Raw genomic sequence first — 22180 nt, 5'->3', positions numbered from 1 at the left:
AAATCCAACCTTATCAGGGAGAAAAAGCTTTTTCAGCCTCCCCTGCCTCTTGGAGACAAGTCCCAGGTCTGCTTTGGGGCTGGTTTATTTCAGCTTATCCCAACAATGCCAGGCACTTCCCATCTTCCCATGGAAAACGGGGAGCTTTAAGCACCTGAGGGAGAGAAGGGCCCAAATGGCTTAGCTGAGGTGTCAGGGAGGGGTGGCCAACATCCTGGGGGCAGAAATAGCAGCTGGAAGGGTTTTCACATCAGCCACAGATTTCCCTGGCCGGGTTGGGTATTCCCTGCTGGAGGGAATTCCAAAGGAACAGGTTTGGAGCTCTGGAGTGCCTTTGGAGGCAGGGATGGTTACATTATTTATGGCCTGAATAAGCCCATAACACCCCCAGTACCCCCACCTCCGGGCTGGGGGGTGTCCTGGAGGTGCCACCATGGCCCAGTCCCCCCGTGGGTCCCATGGGCAGGTGGTGGCCAGAGCTGCTTGGAAAAGGGAAATGTTCTACAAGGCAAAAAACTTGGAATTTTTTTTTTATTTTCCCAATACTCTAAGCCCAGTTTTGGTGGTTACATTGCAAAAGAAAAAGCTGGAATAGTAATGGCAGGACTGGATTTATATTAACAAAAAAAAAAAAGAACAAGGGAAAGGGAAGGAAAGATGTTTCTTGTTTTAAAAATGGAAAATTGAAAGCCACTTTGCAGACATTTCTGTTAATTTTGTAAAGGTTATTCACTGGAAGCAATGACTAATGAGCTTCAATGAATGCTCTTTGAAGGGTGACTCGGCTAGGTCTGAGAGGTGCCCAGATGTTCATGAGCTGCTGCAGGGAGGGAAGTGACAACCTGGGAATGGAGGAGGGAGCTGCTCCTTCCCCAGTGGATCTGTGCCCAAATTGTGAACAGCATTCCCTTTTTTGGGGGGAAGTCAGTGGGACACATCCATGATCCGGTGACACCAAGGCAGATTTGGCCCAAAATTTCAAAAATATCCTTTTCCACAGGGCTGTTTGCCAGTCTGGCCAGGCTCCCTTTGGAGCTTCTGGTTCCTATTACTGCCCAAATCATCCTCCCAGTTTTGCTGTAACGCTCCTGCTTTCCCCCCTGATGCTTTAGCCATGTTTGTCTATTATTAAAGAAGAAATTTTTTCCCTCCCCTAATTAAAGTATCAGCTCTAAGCATCCAAGTAGTAAAGTCTTATGTAACTGTCTGCTGAATGAACTGGATTTTGGCATCGTGGTTGAGCAGCGTGGTGGCTCTTTAGGAAACTCAAGAGCAATTTCTGCTCTGACCTTCTGGCTGTGGCTGTGTCGGGCTTCAGGGAGCAGCTGCTCCATTAACCAGCCCTGGTGCCTCATGAGCTTCCTCTGCACCTGGTTTTTAGTATAAAAAAGCCTCCCTTTGGCTCTTTTCTGGGTTTATCAGATGCATTTCTAATCTCTCGCTGTGTCTGTTGCGGGTGGAACATCTAGGTGAGGCAAGATGCAAAAAAAAAAAAGGGGGTGATGTGAGGCCAGCTGGTGGGCTGGGAGAAGCAGAGAAGTTTTGAGACCAATAAGCAGCTTTTGGGACTGGCCAGGGTGACTCTGCAGCCCTGCACAGGACCAGGCGGAAAGGAGTTGTTTTATTGCTGATTTGGGGGGGTACAAAGCTCTTTTCTCTTTGTTTTTCCTGCACCTGCCTTGCTTGGGGCTGTCAGTGCTGTTGTACCGGGTGATTTCTCTTTTGGGGAGGTGGATTTGGGGCTGGGGATGAAGGACAGTGGGTTCACACCTCGTGGAGCAGCCCAAGAGAAGCAGCTGCTCCCTGGACACGGAGCGTTTCCCCTGGCTCATCTCAGGGGATGCGCCCATGTCAGGAAGGTGGCCCTGCCACGTGTTTTGCTTTTCATTCCTTTGTGTTTCTGGCTTTGATTGCAGCCTCGGGCTGGTGTCTCCAGGAGCACCACCCATCCCTGACCCTCTGTGCTCCCCTCCCTGCAGGGTGACATCCAGCAGCTCCTGATCGTGGCGGACCCGCGGGCAGCCCTGGAGTACTGTGAGCACTACAGCCCCGACTGTGACACCGCCATCCCCGACTCCCCCCAGTCCCAGGACCCCAACCAGGATGAATACGTGAGTCTCTCGGGATGGTTTGGGGTGTAATCACCAGTATTTGGGTTTATTTCACCCTTGCAAACACGCGGCTCCTTCCTCCCGCTCAGCTTCCCCGCGACTCGTCTCCAACGTCCAAGACGGAGATTGTTTTTAGGATTTGCAGGTTCTGGGTTTGGCTCTTGGGAGTTTCCCTTCTTTCCGAGCTCCTTCCATTTCCAGAGATGGAAAGGAACATCCTCTTGGAGCTCAGAAACACAGGAGAGACAACGTGAGCCAAGTGTGGATTATTGACCTTCCCTGGCAGCTCCAGTCCTGCCCAGACCAGCACCTGTTTCTAAATTTCCAGTTATGCTGTTGGACTTGTAAAAGGATTAAACAGTTCTTTCTCAATATTCTGTGAAACAACAGGTGTTAAAGGAGGGAGAACCTCCCTTCTTTTCCCCCTGGACTTGCTTTGAATCTCATTTTGGCAGAAATGCTCCCATGTCATCCCTAGGAGCTGCTGTGCCCAATAATTTTTGTGTGAAGGGCTCACCCAGGCCTTTTCCATAAAAAAAGGGAACACAATAAGAAAGGCTGGTGCAAGATGCGTTTGTATGTTTGCTGCCCAATCAGAAATGTCTGGGTGTGGCTGAATTTAATGAGCATCACCTGAATTTTGCCCTTTTAAAAGAGGTCTCAGCTCGCTGCTGTCTGGCATCCTGAGCCACTCTCTTGGGCTGATTTGCTTTCAGCTGAGCCCAGACCTGCAGGGTCAGGGAATCCCCATGAACCAGTAATGCCATCAGCCCTCCCAGTTTATCTTTGGGATTAAATTAATCCAGCCCCTAAGCAGGGCTTTGGGTTGCTCACGGTGAGGCGCAGCCCCAGGGAAGCGCCGCAACCGCTCCGCCAGCGCTTCTGGAGAAACAATAAATAAGACAAATAAAACAGCACTTTGGTGGAAATCTGTGGCAGCAGGAAAATAAAACTCCTCTTTTGGAGCCAGCAGTCCAACAAGAGCTGGCTTGTCCCGAGGCTGTGTTGCTCCATGTAGGAATAACTCCTCCACGCGCCGGCGGCCGCTGCCAGGGAGAGCTGGGCTGGCGAGGAGCGGGGCCGTGCCCGCTGGAACCAGCCTTTGTTTGGGTTTCTTGCTGAGGAATGACTGATGCCTTGTGGGAAAGGCTGCGAGGATCTGCTTTTCCAAGGCCTCCAGCCTGCAGGCCTGGGGCGGGTGGGAAGTCTCAGGGATGCTGTGAGTGCAGCAACAGCGGCGGAGCGGCTGCGGGGCTCGAGGGCTTTGTGCCCCTCTCTCAGGGGGTCAGACCTGGGAGGTTTCAGCAACCCAAGGTTAAAAAAATACCACAGAGTCACTGCTTTGGGTTGGAGGGATCTTAAAGCTTATCAAATTCCGTCCCTTTGACAGGGCAGGGTCGCATTCCGTGATCCCAGGTTGCTCCACATCCAACCTGGCTTGGGGCACTTGCAGGGACGGAGCAGCCGCAGCTGCTCTGAGTGACCCATTCCAAGGGCTCCCCACCTTCCCAGGGAGGAATTTCTCCCACTATCCCATCTAAACTTGCAGTGTGAAGCTGTGATGTCCAAAGGAGCTGGCAGGGACACGCTGGGTGCTCCCACCTCATTTCCTGCTTCTCCTTGCAGTACACGGACGGGGAGGGAGAAGGTGACACTTACTACTACGAGTACCCCTACTACGAGGACGTGGATGAAGCTGTCAAACCAGAAACCCCCACCACCAAACCCGGCCCTCCTGAAGTGGCTGCTGGAGAGAAACCCGAAACCAAGCAGGTACGGAGGCGGGTCCTGGCAGGGGTGTAGGTGCTGAACCTTTGTAAAAGGGGAGGATGATGCAGAATGATTTTGTTCCTCTGACCGTGGTGCTTTGTTTCCCACGTGTGACAGGATTATCCAGCTCCCACAGCACCCTCTGAGAGGGGGAACCCCGGGAAGCAGCCCAAGGAGGACGGAGCAGTGGATGATCCCCTGGTTGATGAGTACAACTACGAGACCATCAACGAGGAGTATTTTACCCCAATGCCCTATGAGGATCTCAACTACAACGAGGAAATCGATCCCCAGGGCGGCCTCACTGAAAATGCAGTGGAAGCTGAACTCCCCACGAGCACTGTCGTCACCTACAATGAGACTGATGTAATTTTAATTCATTAATTTTAATTTTTTTTTAAATTAATTCTGCTGTTTCATAGCCCTGGAAGCAAAGGAGACGGGAGCAGCCAGATGGTAAATCCATAAGTGGTTCAGGCAGCTGCAGGGAGAGGAAGTTTCTTGTAAAATGTTTTCACTCCAGATTTTTCAGGGTGGGGAACACAGATATTTAGAATTTGGTTAAGGATTATTCCCCTGGAAAAAGCTGCTCATATTGACATCTGCATTTCCTCGGGTGAAGTGGTTGTCTGACAAAAAGAGAAATGAGGGTTGCTGTTAAAATCTTAGTAAAAGCCTTTTATCCCAAAGTTATTAATATAAATCCTTAAAATGTTGATTTGCTGGAGAACATCAATATTTTTCATTTTGCCATTTCCACTGAAAAGCATTTTTATGTTTTTCAGTTTTTTTTTTTTTTTTTTTTTTTTTTTTTTTTTTTTTTTTAACAACATTTCAACACTGGGACAAAGGCTTGATTCCAAAACTGCTGCATCCACCTGGTGTGAACTCCTTCATTCTGTGCATGGATCTGGTCAGGGCTGGGATCAGCTCAAACCCCACAGCTTTTTCTGCTGGAATATTTAACTTTTACCTCCCCACACTTCAATATCCTCCAGCTGAAATGCTGCACTCGAGACTCTCCTGTGCTTGAGACTTGCCCAGTTCTTGCTTTTTATGTTGATGCTGAAATAGGTGAATGTTGGTGAGACTGAGATGAATTTTTGGGGAGCTGGGTGCTGTGGAGCTCAAGGAGCAAGGAAATAATGGCATTAAATGGGCAAATCCATCATTATCCAGGAGCAGCAGCAAGGGAATCAGTGGTGGGATAAATGGAATTGTTCTCTGAGCAACCTGCTCTAGGGGAAGATGTCCCTGCCCATGGCAAGGGTTTGGAACTGGAGGAGCTTCAAAGTCCTTCCAACCCACACCACTCCATGTTTCTGTAATGCTTCCAAATCCCATCCTAATTCCCAGGAAGAGCTTAGGGGTGGTTTCTCCAGTGGAGAATTACTTCTTGTGGGGCTGTCACAATTCAAGGCTGGCAAAAGAGACGGCAGAAGTTGGCCAGGATCCCTGGAGGTGGAAATTTGGGGGGAAAGGTGTCAGGGGAAGTGTCCAAGCAAAGATCTGAGCAGCTGGAGCGAGGCAGGTGCAGATCCAGCCACCCCAAGGGCAGGGGGGGGATCCAGCCCAGCCAAATGTGGTGGAGGAGGTTGGAGAGTCCAAAATGATGCACAGGGAGAAAAGGAAAAGGCTCCAGGAATCGAGGGAACCCATTGAGGGATGGGAAAGTTTTCCATTTCCTGACCAAGAGCCAGAAATCTTTGGCCAAGCTTGGACTTTCTAAGAGGGAGGAATTAAAGATCGGATAGAGGGGCCTTGAATAAAAAAGTGGAAGAAGAAGGAGGAAGCTTCAAGGGCCACTTTAGTTGTTAAGGAAAAGAACTAGAGGAGGAAAGTTCAGGCAGGTGGCTGCCCACTTACTCCAAATATCATCTTTCCATGCAAATAGACCTGAGGACCTCAATTAAAATATCAAACCAGACATTTTTGATATTAATTTCATGCAGTTTGCTGTTATCCCCAAACCCTTAGAGGCAGATGAGATTTTTTTAAATTAGGGTTTTAAGGTTTCAAAATGCAAAACTAGGTGAAATATTTCAGCCAGGATAAAAGGTGGGGGGGTGTGATAGTAACAGATCCATTTGAACCAGCCCAAAGGAAAAATAATCTTGACTTTTCCAAGTTTTCCAATTAAATTATTGCCAAAGCACAATTTCTGCCAAGGCCAGTTGGTGTTTGCAGAGGTAAGAGAAGGTGGACTGGTGAGTACCTTAGTTCTAGGCTTAGTCTTAGTTTAAAACCTCCTGAATTTAGACCCAGATGTTCATGTTTATGAGTTCTGAGTGGTTTTGGCACAGAAAGAAGTCTGGAAGTTGTGATGACACTGAAGTGACTTTGAATTCGTGGTAGTGAGGAGCTATTTCTCCAGGAAGCACTGGAAATAATTCAATTTCTGGACTATTTTGGTCATTACCTGGATAGGAAAGAAACCAAATAAATCTCAGCAGCACATGTTGTTCTCTGCAGGGCTGCTCAGAGCGAGGGGTGCCAAAGGCCTGTGCCTGCCAGGCTGCTGGGAGCACAGGGACATGGAGAGCAGCAAGGAAATTCTGAGCCTTGTCTGGATGTCCTTGCTGTGCTCCGTGGCATCTGAAAGGATTCAGGGGTTGAGGCACCAGAATTGTAACAACTTCTGCTCCTCGGCTGAGCCCAGGCGCAGGTTGGAGCCCAGACTAAACAAACAGGAGGCTTTCACAGAAGTGAACTTGGGTTTTTCCACATTTCCTGCTGCAATTGGACGCTCACAGTGACACGTCGTGGGTTTGGTGTCCATCTGAAACCTGGGAACGGATGTGGGACTCCTTGGGCTTGATAATCCAGGGTCTCCAACACCAGGGCTGTGAGAGATGAGGAGGATTTGGAGTTTGAAACTGCCATGACTCTTCCTTCAGGCATTTGGAGTTTGCAGGGTCCTCCTGACATGAGCTTTGTGCTGTGTTTTGTTTTCCTCAGCCCAACTTTTCTTCTCTCAGTGTTTTCCTGGAGATCAGTGAAGAAATCCCAGGGAAAGCCAGGGTGTATATTTGACATGAGGCTTCTCCCATCTGTCTTCCTGCTGCTGGAGAAGTCACTGGAGACTTAAAAATTCCAGAATTTAACTTTTCCTCAGGCTCTCCTGTCACTATTATTATAAAGCATTCTCAGTTTGCAAAAATCACCCCCCTTAATCTAACAACACTTTAATATTCCAGCTAGGAGAGAATTCCAGCCTGACCCATTGCTGCTCTTTCCTCTGCAGGCTCCTCAAGGAGGGGATGACCTGGATAAAGATTTCACTGAGGAAACCATAAAGGAATATGATGGGAATTATTATGACAATTATTACGACCGGACAGCCTCTCCCGACATCGGCCCCGGCATGCCGGCCAACCAGGACACCATCTACGAAGGGGTGAGAGGCTTCCTGCTCCATCCAGCAACATTCTGCTTCAAAATGTTGCTTCTTCCATAATTTAGAGCAGGATTAGTGCGAAAAAAACAAGGATTCACCCACCTGCAACTTGTACTTAAACAAGGAGGAGCTGCCGTGGGTCTTTCCTGCAGGAGCCTCAGGAGGATGTCCAGTTCCTGCTGGGATTGGTGATGGTGATGATGATGATGGTGATGATGGCAATGTCCTCTCTGACTGTCTGGCTTTGTGTTTCCCTGTGTCCCACAGATCGGTGGCCCCCGGGGTGAGAAGGGGCAGAAGGGGGAACCTGCCATCATTGAGCCGGTAAGGAGCGCCTGAGTTTGGGGTTTTGTTGGGTTTTCCCCCGTGGAAAAAAAAGTGGAAAAAGGTGCAGGGAATTTGTTCTCAGTGGGACAGCAGGGAGGAAAACTTCCCATGAAAGAATTCCCTGGTTCTGTTAATCTAAACCACTGGAATTATATAATTTTTTTTAAAGCTTCAAGAAGCAACCTAAATCGTGAAGGAAGTGCAAGAATTCCCATGAAATCTCCCGTTTAGCAAAATAAAACCTGGGACTGAAGCATTAGGCAGGGAGCAGGTCTCATCCCTCAGGAGTTTGGGAGCATCCAGGTCATATCCTGCCCCGAACTCCCAGCTTGGGGCTGGCTTTAATTGGGCCACCAATGGGAATCATTTTATCCCAGTGGGAATAAAAGGGATATAAAATAAATCCCTGCACAAAGCTTGGGGAGGTTTGCTCCTGCACCAGCTCCACAGTCCCACCAGCATTTCCTTTGTGTCTTCCCTGGGGTGGAACACTCTTCCTTTGCCTTTCTGGCCTGGTTTTGAGGTTGAATTTCCTTCCAAAGAACAATTCCAAGCTGTCTGTGCCCTCTGCATTCTGTAAAAGCTGTGGGTGCCCAACTCAGCACCCCGAGGTGGGGAAGGAGCCTCGTGGTGGGGCTGGCTCAGGGATTCCTGTGAGCAGAGCAAGAGGCCCTTGGTTAATTCCCATTTTTTCCCCCTCTCTGTGTGCCAGGATGCCCAGGTACCCCCACTCCTGCTCCTCCCAGGCTGGAATTGGGGATCAGCTCCTCGCACCCACCTGGGTCCCCGCGGGCTGAGCTCCTGCTCGCTGCACAGCTCAATTAACCTCATTTTCCCTGGCAGAGGGCCAGCACAGCGCCCAGCGCTGCAGCAGCACTTCCCATCGTTCTGAGGCCATTATTTCCCTTGGAATTTTCCCTCCTTTTCCTCTTTCACCTGAAATTTCTGCAGATGCTGGGGAGGGGAGCCAGCCAGAAGCCAGGGTGCAGTAGCGTGGCTTCAAAACTCCAGTTTAGTCCCTTAATAAAAACATTTCTGACCTTTCCTTCCTTCCCTTCCTTTCTGGGTCTCTCACTCTGCAAACAAAAGGAGGAGCCAGCGATTTCCTTATCAGAGGGGTGGGAAGGGAAGGGGGGCAGCCAGACCCCACGAAGATGATGGCAGAAACCCAGCCTGAGACGCTACAAAGCGAACAAAATAGTTAAGTTTAATCATCCAGAAAGAATTTGGCCGCCTTTGCTATTTCAAAACACTGGAGCATGGATGGCTTTTGCCAGAAAGTAAACAAGACCAAATGCTGCCTTGTCCCTCTCCGTGTAGCTCCTCTTGAGCAGGGAAATTCGGATTTGCTGCGCTCTTTAGCTCTTTTTTTTCCCCAGTTTTTGATGGGAGCTGCAGGAGAAGGGAAATAAAAGCCAAGCACAAAGTTGGATTCTGCTGGATTTTTACTCCTTCCCCTTCAAGCCCAGCTGTCCTTCAATCCTTGCTCTGTGCTGACACTTGCTGGAGGCAGCAGGGCAGGGCAGGGGCAGGAGGGATGGAGAGGAGGGAAGCAGGGATCCCAAATATCCCAGCTGTGGGGTCACCAGGGCGCTGGCACCTCCTCAGAGCCCAAATATCCTTCTGGAGGGACCCTGGTGCTCCCCTTTAGGGAGGGTTTGCTCAGCACCTCTGAATTGCAACAGGATTTCGAGCTGGTTTTGGGGTGTTGGCTTCACTTGTGGGTGGTGCCTGAAGTGGAAGCATTGCTCTGTTTTCCCCTGGGACAATCCCAAATCCACGGCTGGCTTGACCCTCTCAATGGGATCACCCCACTGGTGCTGTCCCTAAAACCCTGCCACGTTTCCATCGCCCCCATTGATGAGCATCCGTGGAAACACAGGAGGTTTCCTGCCAAGGAGAATCTCCAGATGTCCCCAAGGCCCCAGCTCGACATAAACCAGCAGATAAATATGGGAAGATGCCAAGGATGTTTGCATCCCCAAATGGGCCAATTATCCCTGACCCTTCCCCCTGGGGAGCAGCGTCCTGGGGAGCAGAGCCTTGGTGCTGTGCGTGCTCACAGCAGCACCCCAAAAACCCCCTGTGTGGGCTGGGCTTCTCTGCACTCTGATTAATTTCTGGTTTGGAACCTGTCACACCAGAATGTGTCATCACTGCTCCCAAAAGGATGGATTTTGGGGTGTCCATACACTGAGAGATCAACAGGGATGGATTTTGGGGTGTCCATACACTGAGAGCTCAACAGGGATGGATTTTGGGGTGTCCATGTGCTGGGATCCCAACAAGGATGGATTTTGGGGTGTCCATACACTGAGAGCTCAACAGGGATGGATTTTGGGGTGTCCATGTGCTGGGATATCAAGAAAGATGGATTTTGGGGTGTTCATATGCTGAGATCTCAACAAGGATGCATTTTGGGGTGTCCATATGCTGGGATCTCAAGAAATATTGATTTTGGGGTGTTTATATGCTGAGATCTCAAGAAGATCCATCCAAAATCCATCATTTTGGAGTGTCTGTGTGCTGGGATGGATTTTGGGGTGTCCATGTGCTGGGATCTCTGGGGTTTCCCCGCAGCCTGGAGCACAGGCGTGTGGAATTCACCCCTAATTCCCACCCAGTGAAATATTTCCATGGCTGAAGCTGCAATGGGCACGGGGTGAAGCCCATGACCTGAATTCCTCCCTGGTGAGGAGCTGCAGAGCCTCTTCTGTGGTGGCAGCAGCAAATTTCCCCTCTCACATCCAGCTGCAGTGGGAGCCAGATCTTCTCTGAGATTAGAAACGCCGTGGAAATGAGTGTGGACACCAGGAAAGGCAGGAAATAGAGCTGGCCACGCATTTTTTTGGTGCAGAAACCCTGATGGAAGCTCATGGCAGGCTGTTTTAGGTTATTTTTTGCTGCTCTGGGCTCAGGGAGTGTGGTTTTGGGGCAGGAATGCCTGGATTTTCCTGCAGACATTTCAGATTCGTTCAGCTCCGTTGGAGTGGGGTCAGCTGAGGCTTTTGGCACCAGAGCCTGAGAACAGTTTAGGGTGAGCCCAAAGCAGCCCCTGCATGGCTTCTCCCACAGATTTTGCTCACCCACAGATTTTTATAGTTCATCCCTTAGGAAAAATGTCCCTGTTTGCCACAGGTGAGCTGGGAATTGCTGACTCAACCTGAGCTGCTTTATTTCTGACCCAGAGATAAAAGGGACAGAGCTCTTCCCAAAGCATTGCCCTGATGCCCTCTGGAGAGCATTTTCCAGGTGGATTGGGAGGTTTCTTTCCTGCCTCTTACATACTCATGAGGGAAAAAAAAAAATAAAACAAACCCAAACCTTAATTTTCCTGAGTGCATGATAGATCTGATCTAAAGTGATGACAAAATATTTAGATTGAAGAGGCTGGAGTAACAATATCCCAGAATTTTTCCCACACAGTGATTTCCTACGTTCACAGAGGAAATCACAGCGTGCAGTCTGCTGGAAAAAAATCACTTAAAAACCACCTTGCAGCTTGATTGCTAACTTCTTGTTAAGCTCTTTAGGGCTAGGAACAGCTTTTCCCTCAAGCTCCAGCAACACCAAGGCTGGACAAAGTCCAGGGTTTGTTTTTTCCCTGGCTCTGAGCAAAGGGAGAAGGCTGTGCTGGGGCTGATGCTGGGAGTAAGAGCTGTCCTGTGGGATTTAAATACACATTATTTGGCTTTTCCATGATCCTCTGCACCTCTGGGAGAAGTCATCCAGAAGGAGTGGAAACCCTCCAGCTCTGGGATGTCTCCATGCAGCAGCAAGAGCTGAAATATTTAAGAACAGATCAAGCACTGGGCAATTCCCTGTGGACAAAATGACTTTGAGGATGTATCTAATCACTTTTTTTTCCTTCCTCTTGCTCAGGGAATGCTGGTGGAAGGCCCCCCTGGTCCTGAAGGCCCAGCAGTAAGTGACATTTTCCCCCTGCTCCAGGGTTGGGATGCTGCCTCCGGGCTCTCTTGCTCCCATCTGCCACACACGTGCACAGAGAGAGCTTTGGGGTGGATTTTGTGGTGCAAAAATAAACAGAGAGCTCAAAATCTTTTCCCGGTGCTTGTAGAAATCTGCTACAAATAATAACACATTTTCGTGGCTTAGGTTTTTCTCCCTCTTTTCTCTGCCAGGGCCTTCCAGGACCTCCAGGACCAACTGGACCCGTGGGCTTAATGGGTGACCCAGGGGAGAGGGTGAGTGGCCGTGGTTTTCTCCTCTTTGCTGGAGTTTTGGGTGGGCTGGTGTGGGCAGAGTGGGGCTGTGGGGTATCCCTGGAGCCTTAAAATCCTGTTAAAATCCTGTTAAAATCCCGTTCATCCTCTGAGAGCAGCTCCCAGAGGAGTTCATGGTGGGATATAGGGCAGGGTTCTGCATCCAGGGGAAAAAGGGTTGGGAAACAGCTCCATTCCTCAAGTGCATGAAGATATTTTCCAAGTTAAAACCAACATTAAGGCTGCAAACCTCCTGCTCTCTGCCTGTGCCCTTTGGCTGCTCCTCCCAGTGTGGCACTGGGAAAACAGGAGGGGCAAACACACACAGAGTCACCAGCACAGGGAAATGGAGCTCAGCTGGGATTCTGCACCCTCATTCCAGCTGCTCCTGCGAGTCCTGGCAGGGAGTTTGGCTTTGCTTTGCTCCAGGATGGTCCTGGGGTCGTGCCAGGGTCTCTCCCTGTGGCCTTTCCTTGTCCCAGGCTGCTCCTGGAGGGAAAGGAGCCCTTGTGCAGCACTTCACCTTTTCCCTGGGTGGGTTATGGCTCTGTCCCAGCCAGCAGCAGGCACTGACTGATGTTCTTTAACATGAAAATATGTCATGGCAGTGCCACAACTCAGGTGTGGCTGTGGCTGTAAATCACTTTTGTCCCTGGCAGCCTCTGCTTTGTGAAGTGCTGCTGCAGAGCCTCCAGCTTTGGGGTGTCTCCTCAAAGGCAGCTGCTCCCAAGGGCTTTAGGGGATGGTGACCCCAAATCCCGCACAGCTCTGTCAGGGTCGTGTACCTGGGTCAGCAGTGATCTGTGTTTGGGAGCTGCTGAACTCAACCCCCAGGTCAGTAAGTGCAGCAGCAGCATTCCAGCAGCAATCCATGCCCTTGGAAATCCCAAAACTTCAACCCCACTGTCCTCACTCCCCGAGCTCACCCTGCAATGACCCTGGGACTGCTCCTTTTGTTCCTCCCCCTGGCAGAGGCAGCCAGGTGAGCTGGGTGAGGAGCTCTCGCTGCTCCCAGCGCTCCTCCAGCAGGAATTTTGGCCTGACATCTCATGGAGAACTCAGCCTGGCTTTGCACAGAGCCCGAGCTGGCTCAGCCTGGGCTGAGACCAGAGGGGTGCCCAGTGCCCTTGAGCCACGCTGGCTCTTGGGGGACGGAGCAGCAGAGCTGGGCAGAGCTGGCAGGGCCACAGCAGGGCTGCAGGAGGGTGCAGGGGACATTTCCCAGCAGCAATCTCACCAGTAAATCCATGGATTTCAGCCTGACTGGGGAGCAAATCAAGCAGAGTTTGAGCTTGGCTGATGCCTTGGTGCAGCCCGGTGTGGAGGGAGGTCAGGGCTGTGTCCACACCAGCCCCTGGAGCACTGCTGGTCCCTCAGCCTCCACCCAAAAGGGCCAACAAACATGCCTGCAGGTGTGTCTGTGCAGGCAGGCTCCGTTTGAGGTGTGTTTTCCCTGGAGAGCACAGCAGGGAAGGAGCAGCAGTGCCTCAGATCCCGGGGGATGCTCCAGAACACACAGCATCCCTCTGCTGGCACTGCTGGCACCCAGCAGATGCAAACACCTCAAGAGGAAGGCAGCAAACACTTCCCCAGTCTGATGCCCGAGGTGCTGAGCAGTTTTCCTGGCAGATAAGGCAGCTCCCTGCCTGTGGCAGGCTGCTGATCCTTCATGGATCCAAGAGCTGATCCTTCATGGATGCAAGAGCTGATCCTTCATGGATCCAAGAGCTGATTCCCGAACAGGGAACCACATCCTGTTGGCATCCTGGATGCCCAGAACAACAAACTGGGGTGACTAGACACAGACTCTGTGTGTTTATAGGGCTTGCCACTCTTCTGGGCAGATTTTTTGGCTTGGACAAGGTGGGAAAAAAGGCAGTGGGGAAGGTCTGGCTGGATTGGGGTGGGGTGTGCTCTGATGTGGCTTCACACAGCTGCTTGTTGTTGTAAATGCAGCTCAGTGTTTGTGGCCTTGATTACATTTTTTTTTTTTTTTGGGTAACCTAAGACCCAGAAAGAGTAGAAGACAGAACTCACTCCTTTCCAGAAGACCAGGACAGGATCTCTGTGCTCCCAAGGATCTCCCCTTGGCCTTGTTTCAAATGCTGCTGTGGTGCCAGAGGTTTGCTGTGCCTTCCTCTGCAGTGGCCATGCCCACGTCCCCTTTTCCTTCTGATGTACCCACACAACAAAATACAACCACTGAGGGACAGAACCACTGCTGGCCCACGCTGGGAGGTGTCCCCTGAGGCTGTAGGGTGTATTTGAGGAGATTCCTGAGGTGTTCCATGGCACTGTCCCCAGCCTGGGCGCTGCATTTGTTTCAGGTCAGGTTCTTTGTTGCCTCCTTGGTCCCCTGGGCTTGGCTGGAGCCCTGTGGCTGCTGCACTCCCCCTTTTCCCCTGGAGCAGTGCTGGGAAGACCCTGCCCTGGTTTGGCAGGGTCCAAGGAGCGAGAACTACAAAAACACTGCTGCTGTATTTACTGATGGAGCAGTAATAACATTTCTGGTGGCCGTGACGTGATTGAGGACGAGGGGCCCTGCCTGTGCTCCATCGATCTCTGCCTGCCAGCTCGGAAAGTCAATCCAGGCTCAGCCCGTGGGGGCCTCTAGGCCTGGCTTAACCCTTGTGGCACTGCACTGCTGCCCCAGCACAAGGAGCTCTGCAGCCTGGATTCACAGAGGGTGGGTGAGCTGGGCATGGTTTGCATCTCTCAGTGGTCCAGGGCAAGCCCTAAAAACCCTTATTTGGCTTCTGAGTATTTCCAGGGTGCTGGTTTTCCCCGTGGGCTCATCCCTTTCTTGCTTGTCTCCCTCCTGCGATGCCCAGCTCTCCCTTCTCCTCCTGCATTCCTGGCAGGCTGGATGCTGGGCACACGGAGCTCTCTTTCTGTCACTTGTCCAGGCAGATATTTGCTGGCCAAGCTCCTCTGGAACAGCCCTGCAAAGCCAAGCAGCAGCAGCAGCCACTCTGTCCCCAGGGCTGCTGCTCCACACCCTGCAATGAGAGGAATAATTTGCATTCTAGCACAGGCTGCTCCTGCCAGTGTCCAGAACAGAGTGTGACCCAGCACGGGGTGCAGAGAGAAGTGATGAACTCGCAGGAGCTGCAACTGTATTAAAACCCTCCTTTTCAATTAGAGCAGCTCCTCGTTTAATTTGTTTATTATTAACCCTGAGAGTGTAGCTCATGAATTTACATGACCCTTCCCTGTGTACAGTGAGGAACGTTCCTTCTGCCTGCATCTGATAAAGAGATTTTTTATCTGCTCTCAGGCAGGTGCAATGAATTAATAGCCCAACAATAGCCAGCTCTGTTAATATTGGCCAACACTCATTTAGCTCTGCTTTATTCATTGAAAAAAAAAAAAAAAAAAAAAGAGCTTTATTTATTTAAAGCTTCTTCCTTGATCAGTGATTCCAGGAGGCACAGAGGAGTTTGTGTCAGCAGCAGAGCTGAGGAGCAGCCTGGCTGTGGGAGGTTCCAGAGGGCTCAGGATGCTTTGGGATGACTTAGGCAGCTTTCCTGGAGCAGTGGGAAGAGGGAAATATGGCACTGAGGAGAGAGCTGTTCCATGGGGGCTCCAGACTGGGGGGAAGGAAGTGGGAAAATGGGTTGTTTTGAAGGGGGTGAGCTGCAGAATTAGAGCAAACTGCAGCTCCCTCACCCCACCCCGCTGCTTGTTTGGAAATTCGGGTGTCTGGGTGCTCTGGGGGGGCAGCACACCCTGGGGGAAGGCTCATCACAAAATATCTTCACCTTCCAAAACCATCCAGGCATTGAATCCCAAAGGAATTACTCCCCTGAGCACAGTTTTGCCCCTCAGAAGTGCAACAGGATCCCTAAAAATCCTGATCTGGCTTCTGAGTACTTCCAGGCTGCTTTTCCCAAGTGCTCCCTTCACCAGGAGACCCCCCAAAACTGCAAGAAACATCTCCTATTATGTGATTTTCTAACCAGGACTGAAAAATAACCAGGCAGAGAGAGAGAGAGAGAGACACTTGGTGAATGTTAAGGCTCAGCACCGTGGGCTGCTGGTCCCACACAAACACCCCCAGGTTTCAGTTTAACCATTCCATGGAAATGTTACCCCAGGGTTTGCTCTCAGCGTGGCATTTCAGAGCGCTGCAAAAAATGCAAGTTGAAGTCCCCATCCCTGGCTGCTGTATATCAGCAAATCCCCATTTCCATAAGGAGAGCCACACAGATTTACACCCAGGCCCTGGCAGGCTGCATTTCTTCCAGGCATTCATGAATTTAAATTTCCAAAGTGCTTTATGGGTTTGGTTTTCCTCCGTTTCATTGCCCACCCCCCACTCTCTGCTGGTCCATTCCAGCAGGAAAAGACCTCCCACACCCAGCCTGAAACAAAAAGAGGCATTTATGGATAAAAGCACTGCATCAACACTTGTCAGGAGAGATAAACAAGCTCAGCCCTGCTCCATCATAGGCAGGGCTGGAGTTATAGGAGGAGAGGGAGAGAAAAGAAAGTTTATCATATAAAACAAGCCTGGCCTAAATTATTTGTGCCATTTCTGCTCCAACAGATGGGTCTGGGACGGGATCTCGGTGGGGTCAGGGATCTCTGGTTTGGGCCAGGCTGAGCAAACTGTGGATGTCCAGCCTGCCTGGAAAAATGGATGTGCTGGGGTGTTCTGCAGCCCCCCTGGGCACTGCTGGGATTCTTTTCCTGGTGTTTTTCTGCTGATCCAGCCGTGGGAGCAGCGTTGTTAATCCAGGCTGGTCGTGGTGCCTTGTCCTTGTGGGGCTGGGGACAGGGCCAGCCCAGCTGGGGACACCACAGCCCTGGCCAGGCTGGGGCAGGGACAGCTCCTCACCCCCTCCAGGGCTGGGCTCTGATTTATGCTGGAAACTTCAGCCTGAATGGGTTTTTTTTTGGTTTTTTTTTTAAGGGGAGGGAATGAGGGAATCGTGAAGTTGGACACGGAAGAAGAGGGAGCAGAGAGATGTGGGGTGCAGATATCTTGCTGGAAGGGTGTGGGGCAAGGATAATGCACCAAATCTTTTGGTTTGGTGGTCTGTTTGGTTGTTTTATTAAAATATTCTGATTTTTAGGCACTTTGTTACCTATTTGTCTTTCTCACCTTTATCCACCTCCTTTGTGGGGTGACCTCAGGACTTCCTGGCTTTTTGGTGTCCCCGTGCCTGAGATTTGTGGCAGGATTTTGTGTTTACATTTTTTTCTGGGGTCTGAACAGGCTGCAGGCAGGTCGAGGAGAGCGAGAACTACAAAAATGTTCATTGCTTGCCCTTCCAAGAGAGTCAGTTCTCTATAAATTGATTTATTGTTGGTGTTTCCTAACTAAAGGAGTAGCCAAGTCCTCAATCCCGAGCTGTTGGCCACAAAACGAGCTCTGGGGCTTTTCTTGGCCTTGCTGGGATGTGGTCAAATCCCTGTTGCCTTAAACTGCTGTGAAAATTGCAATTAGCCACACACATTGGTGTCACCCTCATTTGCATATGGGATCAGTGGATTGAGGAGGAAATCTGGGCTAACCTCAACTTTTTGCCATCTTTGATTCTTTATGGCTCCATCAAGAGATCTTTTACTGCCCACTCGTTGCTTCAGTGCCAATTAAAGATCCTCCACTGGTGTTTCTCTGTGGAGATCAATGGATTTGGGCTGATTTACAGCCCCTGACAGGATCACTCCACTGCAGGTGGAAGGAGCCTCAAAGGACTAAAATAATAAAAATAAAAATAATAATTAAAAAAAAAAAAAAAAAAACAGAAGAGAGAAAAATGAAATGGCCCAGCTGATTGAACACGTGCAGGAATGAATTTATCTCCCTCCATTTCTCTCTCACCGACCCTGAGTTAGGAAGTTTCATCTATTTTGGGGGTTTTTAAATAGGTTTTAACAGATCCAACTCTAAACATTGATTCTGACAACTTGGAGCAGGCAGGGACTTGGATTGCTCCAAAACCACACGAGGCAGACCCTGGAAATAGCAGGGGCAGGATGGGAGAGCAGGGAATTAAGAAAATTGAAGAAAAACTGGGATTTCCCACCAACTCAACCCCTGTCATGACAATATCGTGACATAACTACAGCTGTTAATGTCTGGACAGAACCAAAAATGGTATTTTAGAAGTTTATTTTAATTTCTTCTTCTTCTTTCAGGGCCCACCTGGACGCCCAGGTCTCCCAGGAGCAGATGGATTGCCAGGACCACCAGGGACAATGCTAATGCTGCCTGTGAGTACGAACAGAACTAAAAAAGGATTTAAATGGGTCAGATTTCTTGGTTTTGCTGTTGTTTAATGCCCCTTCTTGCAGAAATCTCCCATCTCCTTTACCCCAAGGGCATGCTTTCCATGAGATAAAAGAGGGATCTGGATGGTTCCTGTTGTAAATTGACTTTTTGCAAAGCACTGGAGCTCCCTCACTAGTCAAAAGCTCAGGCGGGTTAAAATTTCCAGAAGTGATGGATAATGATAAAAATCATGGAATATCCCAAGGTGGAAGGGGCCCACAAGGATTATTGAGTCCAGCTCCTGGCTCTGCACAGGACAAGCCCAGAAATGCCACCCTGTGCCTGAGAGCGTTGTCCAAACATCTCTTGAATTCTGAATAAGCTGCAGTGTTTCTGACTGGACAGAGAGAGATAAAACCATGAAGAAACAACTGAAGACTCCTCCAAGAGCCAAATTTCCAGGCAGAAGCCTCTGTCCTATACTGAGGAACCTCTAACAGCTCTTCAAAGTGCCAAATTTTCAATCACCTGAACTAATCCGCCTATTTTAATGACCAGTGGTTCTTTTGTGTTGTTCTCGTCCTCCTCCACAAAGCCAGCAAGTCCCAAATCAGCCTTGGTGGTCCTGGGACACTAAAGAAAAGTCTTTTTTGATGTGAGGCAACCAGCTGCTGGAAATAAGCACTTGGGTGCCAGAGGGAAAGAGTTTTTTAGGGAAAAACCTCAGCACATTGTCCAGGCTCCAAAGGGTGAGCCTGGGGAGGCTCCTGGCAGGAGCCTGGGCCAGGAGCTCCACGTGGAGCTTTGCTGGCCACCACAGCACGGTTGTTGGCCACTCCAGGAGCCAGCCATGGGCCTGGGAATTGAATTTCTTCACGTTTCCCTGCCAGGCTCGTGTGGTCACACACCTAAAGCCAGCTGAGGTGAAACAGAGGTGTCCAAGGAGTTTCTGCAACCAGGACTGTCCTCCTTGCAAAACCTCCCAGCTAAGGCAGGAGCAGGCCAAGGAAAGGGCGGGTGGAAGGAAATATTAAACTCCTTCTACTTCAAAGTTGGGGAAATAAAACATTAATATGTGGGGGGATTTTTGGGTGCTGAAGGCTTCTGGCTTGAACAGCAGTGTTTGGACAAAGTGCCACGCTCCAGCAGCTCCGCTTTGTCCGGAGCTGCACAAATAACCTGAGGCAACCCCAGCTGCCCAGAGCCTCCTGGGCACCAGGCAATGCCAGCCCTGGGAGAGCAGGGAATGCCAGCCCTGGGAGAGCAGGGAATGCCAGCCCTGGGAGAGCCCCTGTGGGTGCTGGATGTGGTGTGTGAGGTCCCCGAGCCCACAATCCCCCTCATTGTTGCCACCCCGAGCTGGCAGCGCGTGGGAAGCGCTCGCTTGGCGGCCCTGATCCAGTGACCCGAGGGCACTGGGGCTACTGGGGAGGGCTGGGAGGGCTGGGGTGGCCTTGGGGCACTCGTGCTGAACGGAGCCGTTGAGGCTCAGGCTGGGGAGGGTGGAGGGACAGAACTGTGACCTGCTTTGTCCACCTTGTTCCCACCAGTTCCGCTTCAGCGGAGGAGGCGATGCTGGCTCCAAAGGACCCATGGTGTCAGCCCAGGAGGCACAAGCCCAGGCTATCCTGCAGCAGGCCAGGGTGAGTGCTGGCAGCTGGGAGTGCCTGGCGTGGCTCTCAGCAGGTGCCTGCAAAAGCAGAATGAACCCCTCACATCTCTGCACGCTCGTCCCCAGTGCTGGTGGTGGAACCTCTCACCTGCCACGGGATTGCACCTGCATGATTTGGGGTTTTTATTAGCAACCAGCAAGGCTCCAGCTGATGGAAAGCTGGTTTTAATTTCCTGCAGACCTCTGGCAGACCAGCTGGCTTCGGTATATTTTTATTTTGAGGGTCCCTATGAGCAGCTGGGGGCTGTGCTCAAAGCATTTTCTTATTTTTGTATGGTTTTGCCCCCAGTAAATCCTAATAATGAAACTTCTGTCACAGATAGAAGCTGTTCCCAGCTCCCAGAATCTCAACAGGCAGATTTGTAATTGAATGTATTTATTTGGGAATACATGGTGACCATCCCTGGAACGTTTCTTTCCTCGGCTGACCTTATTGATTGATGTCCAAATCATCCCAGGCTCTCTGGTGAAACAAGACTGGCACATTCCCAGCACAACTCCAGCTCCCTGCCTGGATGGACACCTCAGTGGGAAAGGCTTTGCACTCGTCTGTTCAAAATAAAACTTCACTTTAAGCCAGTGGAGCTCTGAAATTGCTCTGCCCTGGGTGCCCGTGGGAGCTTTCCTGAGCGCTGACCTTAAAAACCGGAGATGCAGAAGGAGCTGGGGGAACCCCAAAATTCCCAAACTGCTCTGTTTGCCCCCAAGGCACCAAATTCTGCTGCAAGCACACCCTTGCCATGAAGGAGAAAACTTTTTCGGGTGGCAATTCCCAAAGGGACGCAGCTTTGGGGCTGTTTTATTTGGGGACAGCTCCAGAGCCCACATCTGGCTGCAGCTGGGATGTGTGGTTGGAGCTGCTTTGTCACTCTGAGCTGTTTGCAGATTTTAGGGTTTTTTGGGGGCTAAAATAAGCTAAAAACTCAATTTATTTCACCTTTAGGTGGGATAAAATCCATTGGGATCTCCCCCCATGGGTGGCATCTGCCCCTGGTGGGTTTTTAATGAGGTGTTTGCTTAGCTGGGAATTTTCTGCTTTCCATCCTTTTCCAAAGGGGTTGGATTTTTTACAGATTCAGGCAGAGTCCTGATCCTCCCAGCCACTGCATTTTCCTGTCCATTAACCTTGTGCTGCCAATAATATCCTGGATTATGTTCCTGGTGTTACCTTGTCAGTCTTAATTTCCAGCCTGCCCAGCGTTTTTCCATCAGCATTTTATTTTCCCGGGAAATAGAGGGTTTGACCTGATAAACGTTTCATGAGAGGCTTTCTCCAACTCTCTGCTTTTGTTCTTTTTTTCTCTCCTGCCTGCTGAAAATTGTGATTTACCAAAAAATAAATAACCTCCCTCCCATCATTCAAAGTCCCTTTTTATTTAAATTTCCAGGTTTGGGGAAAAAAAAATTTAAAGCCCAAATAAATCCTGGGTAACTTTTGGACTATGAATGAAAAGTTGAATATTTCTAGAAAGGACAAAAATCGATTTTTTGTAAACTTCAACATTTTGGCTGAAAACCACAATGCAGAAAGGGAAATAAATGTCATTTTTGTGAGGAACTACAGGATTGGAAAACAGAGTCCTGCAGCAAGCATAACCTTTTCCTTTTCTGCGTTTGTTTTTCTCGTTATCACTGCTGTTAATTGCATTATTAGGTTGATTTATCCCCTTAAAATTTGGCTTTCATTAGGCACTGAATGTTGTTGCAGCCAGCAGTGGCTCACAGCATCTCCCTTTTAATGGGGTGTTGTAAAAAGATGCCACAGAACCCAGCATTTGTGCAATATTTCTGCCATTCCGAGCGCAGTCACTGGGTAGATTTTAATTACTGGAGTACACAGATAATTACAACTCTTTGGAAGTGTTGGATTGTCACGAGGGAACAAATTGTCTGAGGGATGTTTTAAAGCATGGCCCAGCTCCATTTCCCACCATGGAAATTACTGGGTTGATGCGTGGTTAACACGACTCCTTAATTACAGAGCTAAAAGCCCCCTGTGTTCAGTTTGAATTGGAGTTCAGTTTGGAGGATGTTAACAAAAAAAAAAAAAAAAAAAAAAGGGAAAAATTCCTCTAAAGTGGAACCACCAGGACAATAAAGAAAAAAATTCTCTTGAACTGAAGTGGGGCCATAAATATTTATGTTGTCTCAGCAGATTCATGGACAGTCCAGGGGCTTTCATAGAATAACAGAACGGTTTGGTTGGGAGGGAGCTTAAAGCCCATCTCATTCCAAGCACTTCCATGGGCAGGGACACCTTCCATGATCCCAGGTGAATCCAAGTGTCCCAGCCCAGCCTTGGACACTTCCAGGGATGGGGCAGCCACAGCGAATCTGGGCAAGGAGAAGCTGTTTGCCCGTTGTGGGTGGGACAGCATCTGGAATTCCCAGGGGGCATGGATGTTGCTCCGAGGGTTTGTGGGTGTGGAGAGAACGGTGGCTGGTGGCTCAGTGGTGGCT

General features: G+C 50.0%; 1 protein-coding gene across 2 annotated transcripts in view; it reads left to right on the top strand.

Annotated features, from left to right (window-relative positions):
• COL5A1 (collagen type V alpha 1 chain) overlaps positions 1 to 22180 on the top strand; it is a 136660-nt gene that overhangs the window by 56676 nt on the left and 57804 nt on the right. For both annotated transcript variants that reach the window (XM_053996247.1, XM_053996245.1), the window contains exons 5-13: positions 1980 to 2111; positions 3738 to 3884; positions 3999 to 4247; positions 7126 to 7278; positions 7546 to 7602; positions 11488 to 11529; positions 11748 to 11810; positions 17976 to 18050; positions 19599 to 19691. In XM_053996247.1, coding sequence (XP_053852222.1) covers positions 1980 to 2111; positions 3738 to 3884; positions 3999 to 4247; positions 7126 to 7278; positions 7546 to 7602; positions 11488 to 11529; positions 11748 to 11810; positions 17976 to 18050; positions 19599 to 19691 — 1011 coding nt within the window. The remainder of the gene's footprint in view (positions 1 to 1979; positions 2112 to 3737; positions 3885 to 3998; positions 4248 to 7125; positions 7279 to 7545; positions 7603 to 11487; positions 11530 to 11747; positions 11811 to 17975; positions 18051 to 19598; positions 19692 to 22180) is intronic.

The sequence above is a fragment of the Vidua macroura genome, chromosome 21 (assembly GCF_024509145.1).
Source record: "Vidua macroura isolate BioBank_ID:100142 chromosome 21, ASM2450914v1, whole genome shotgun sequence".
NCBI lineage: Eukaryota > Metazoa > Chordata > Aves > Passeriformes > Viduidae > Vidua > Vidua macroura.
This window is presented reverse-complemented; position numbering and strand designations above follow the sequence as displayed.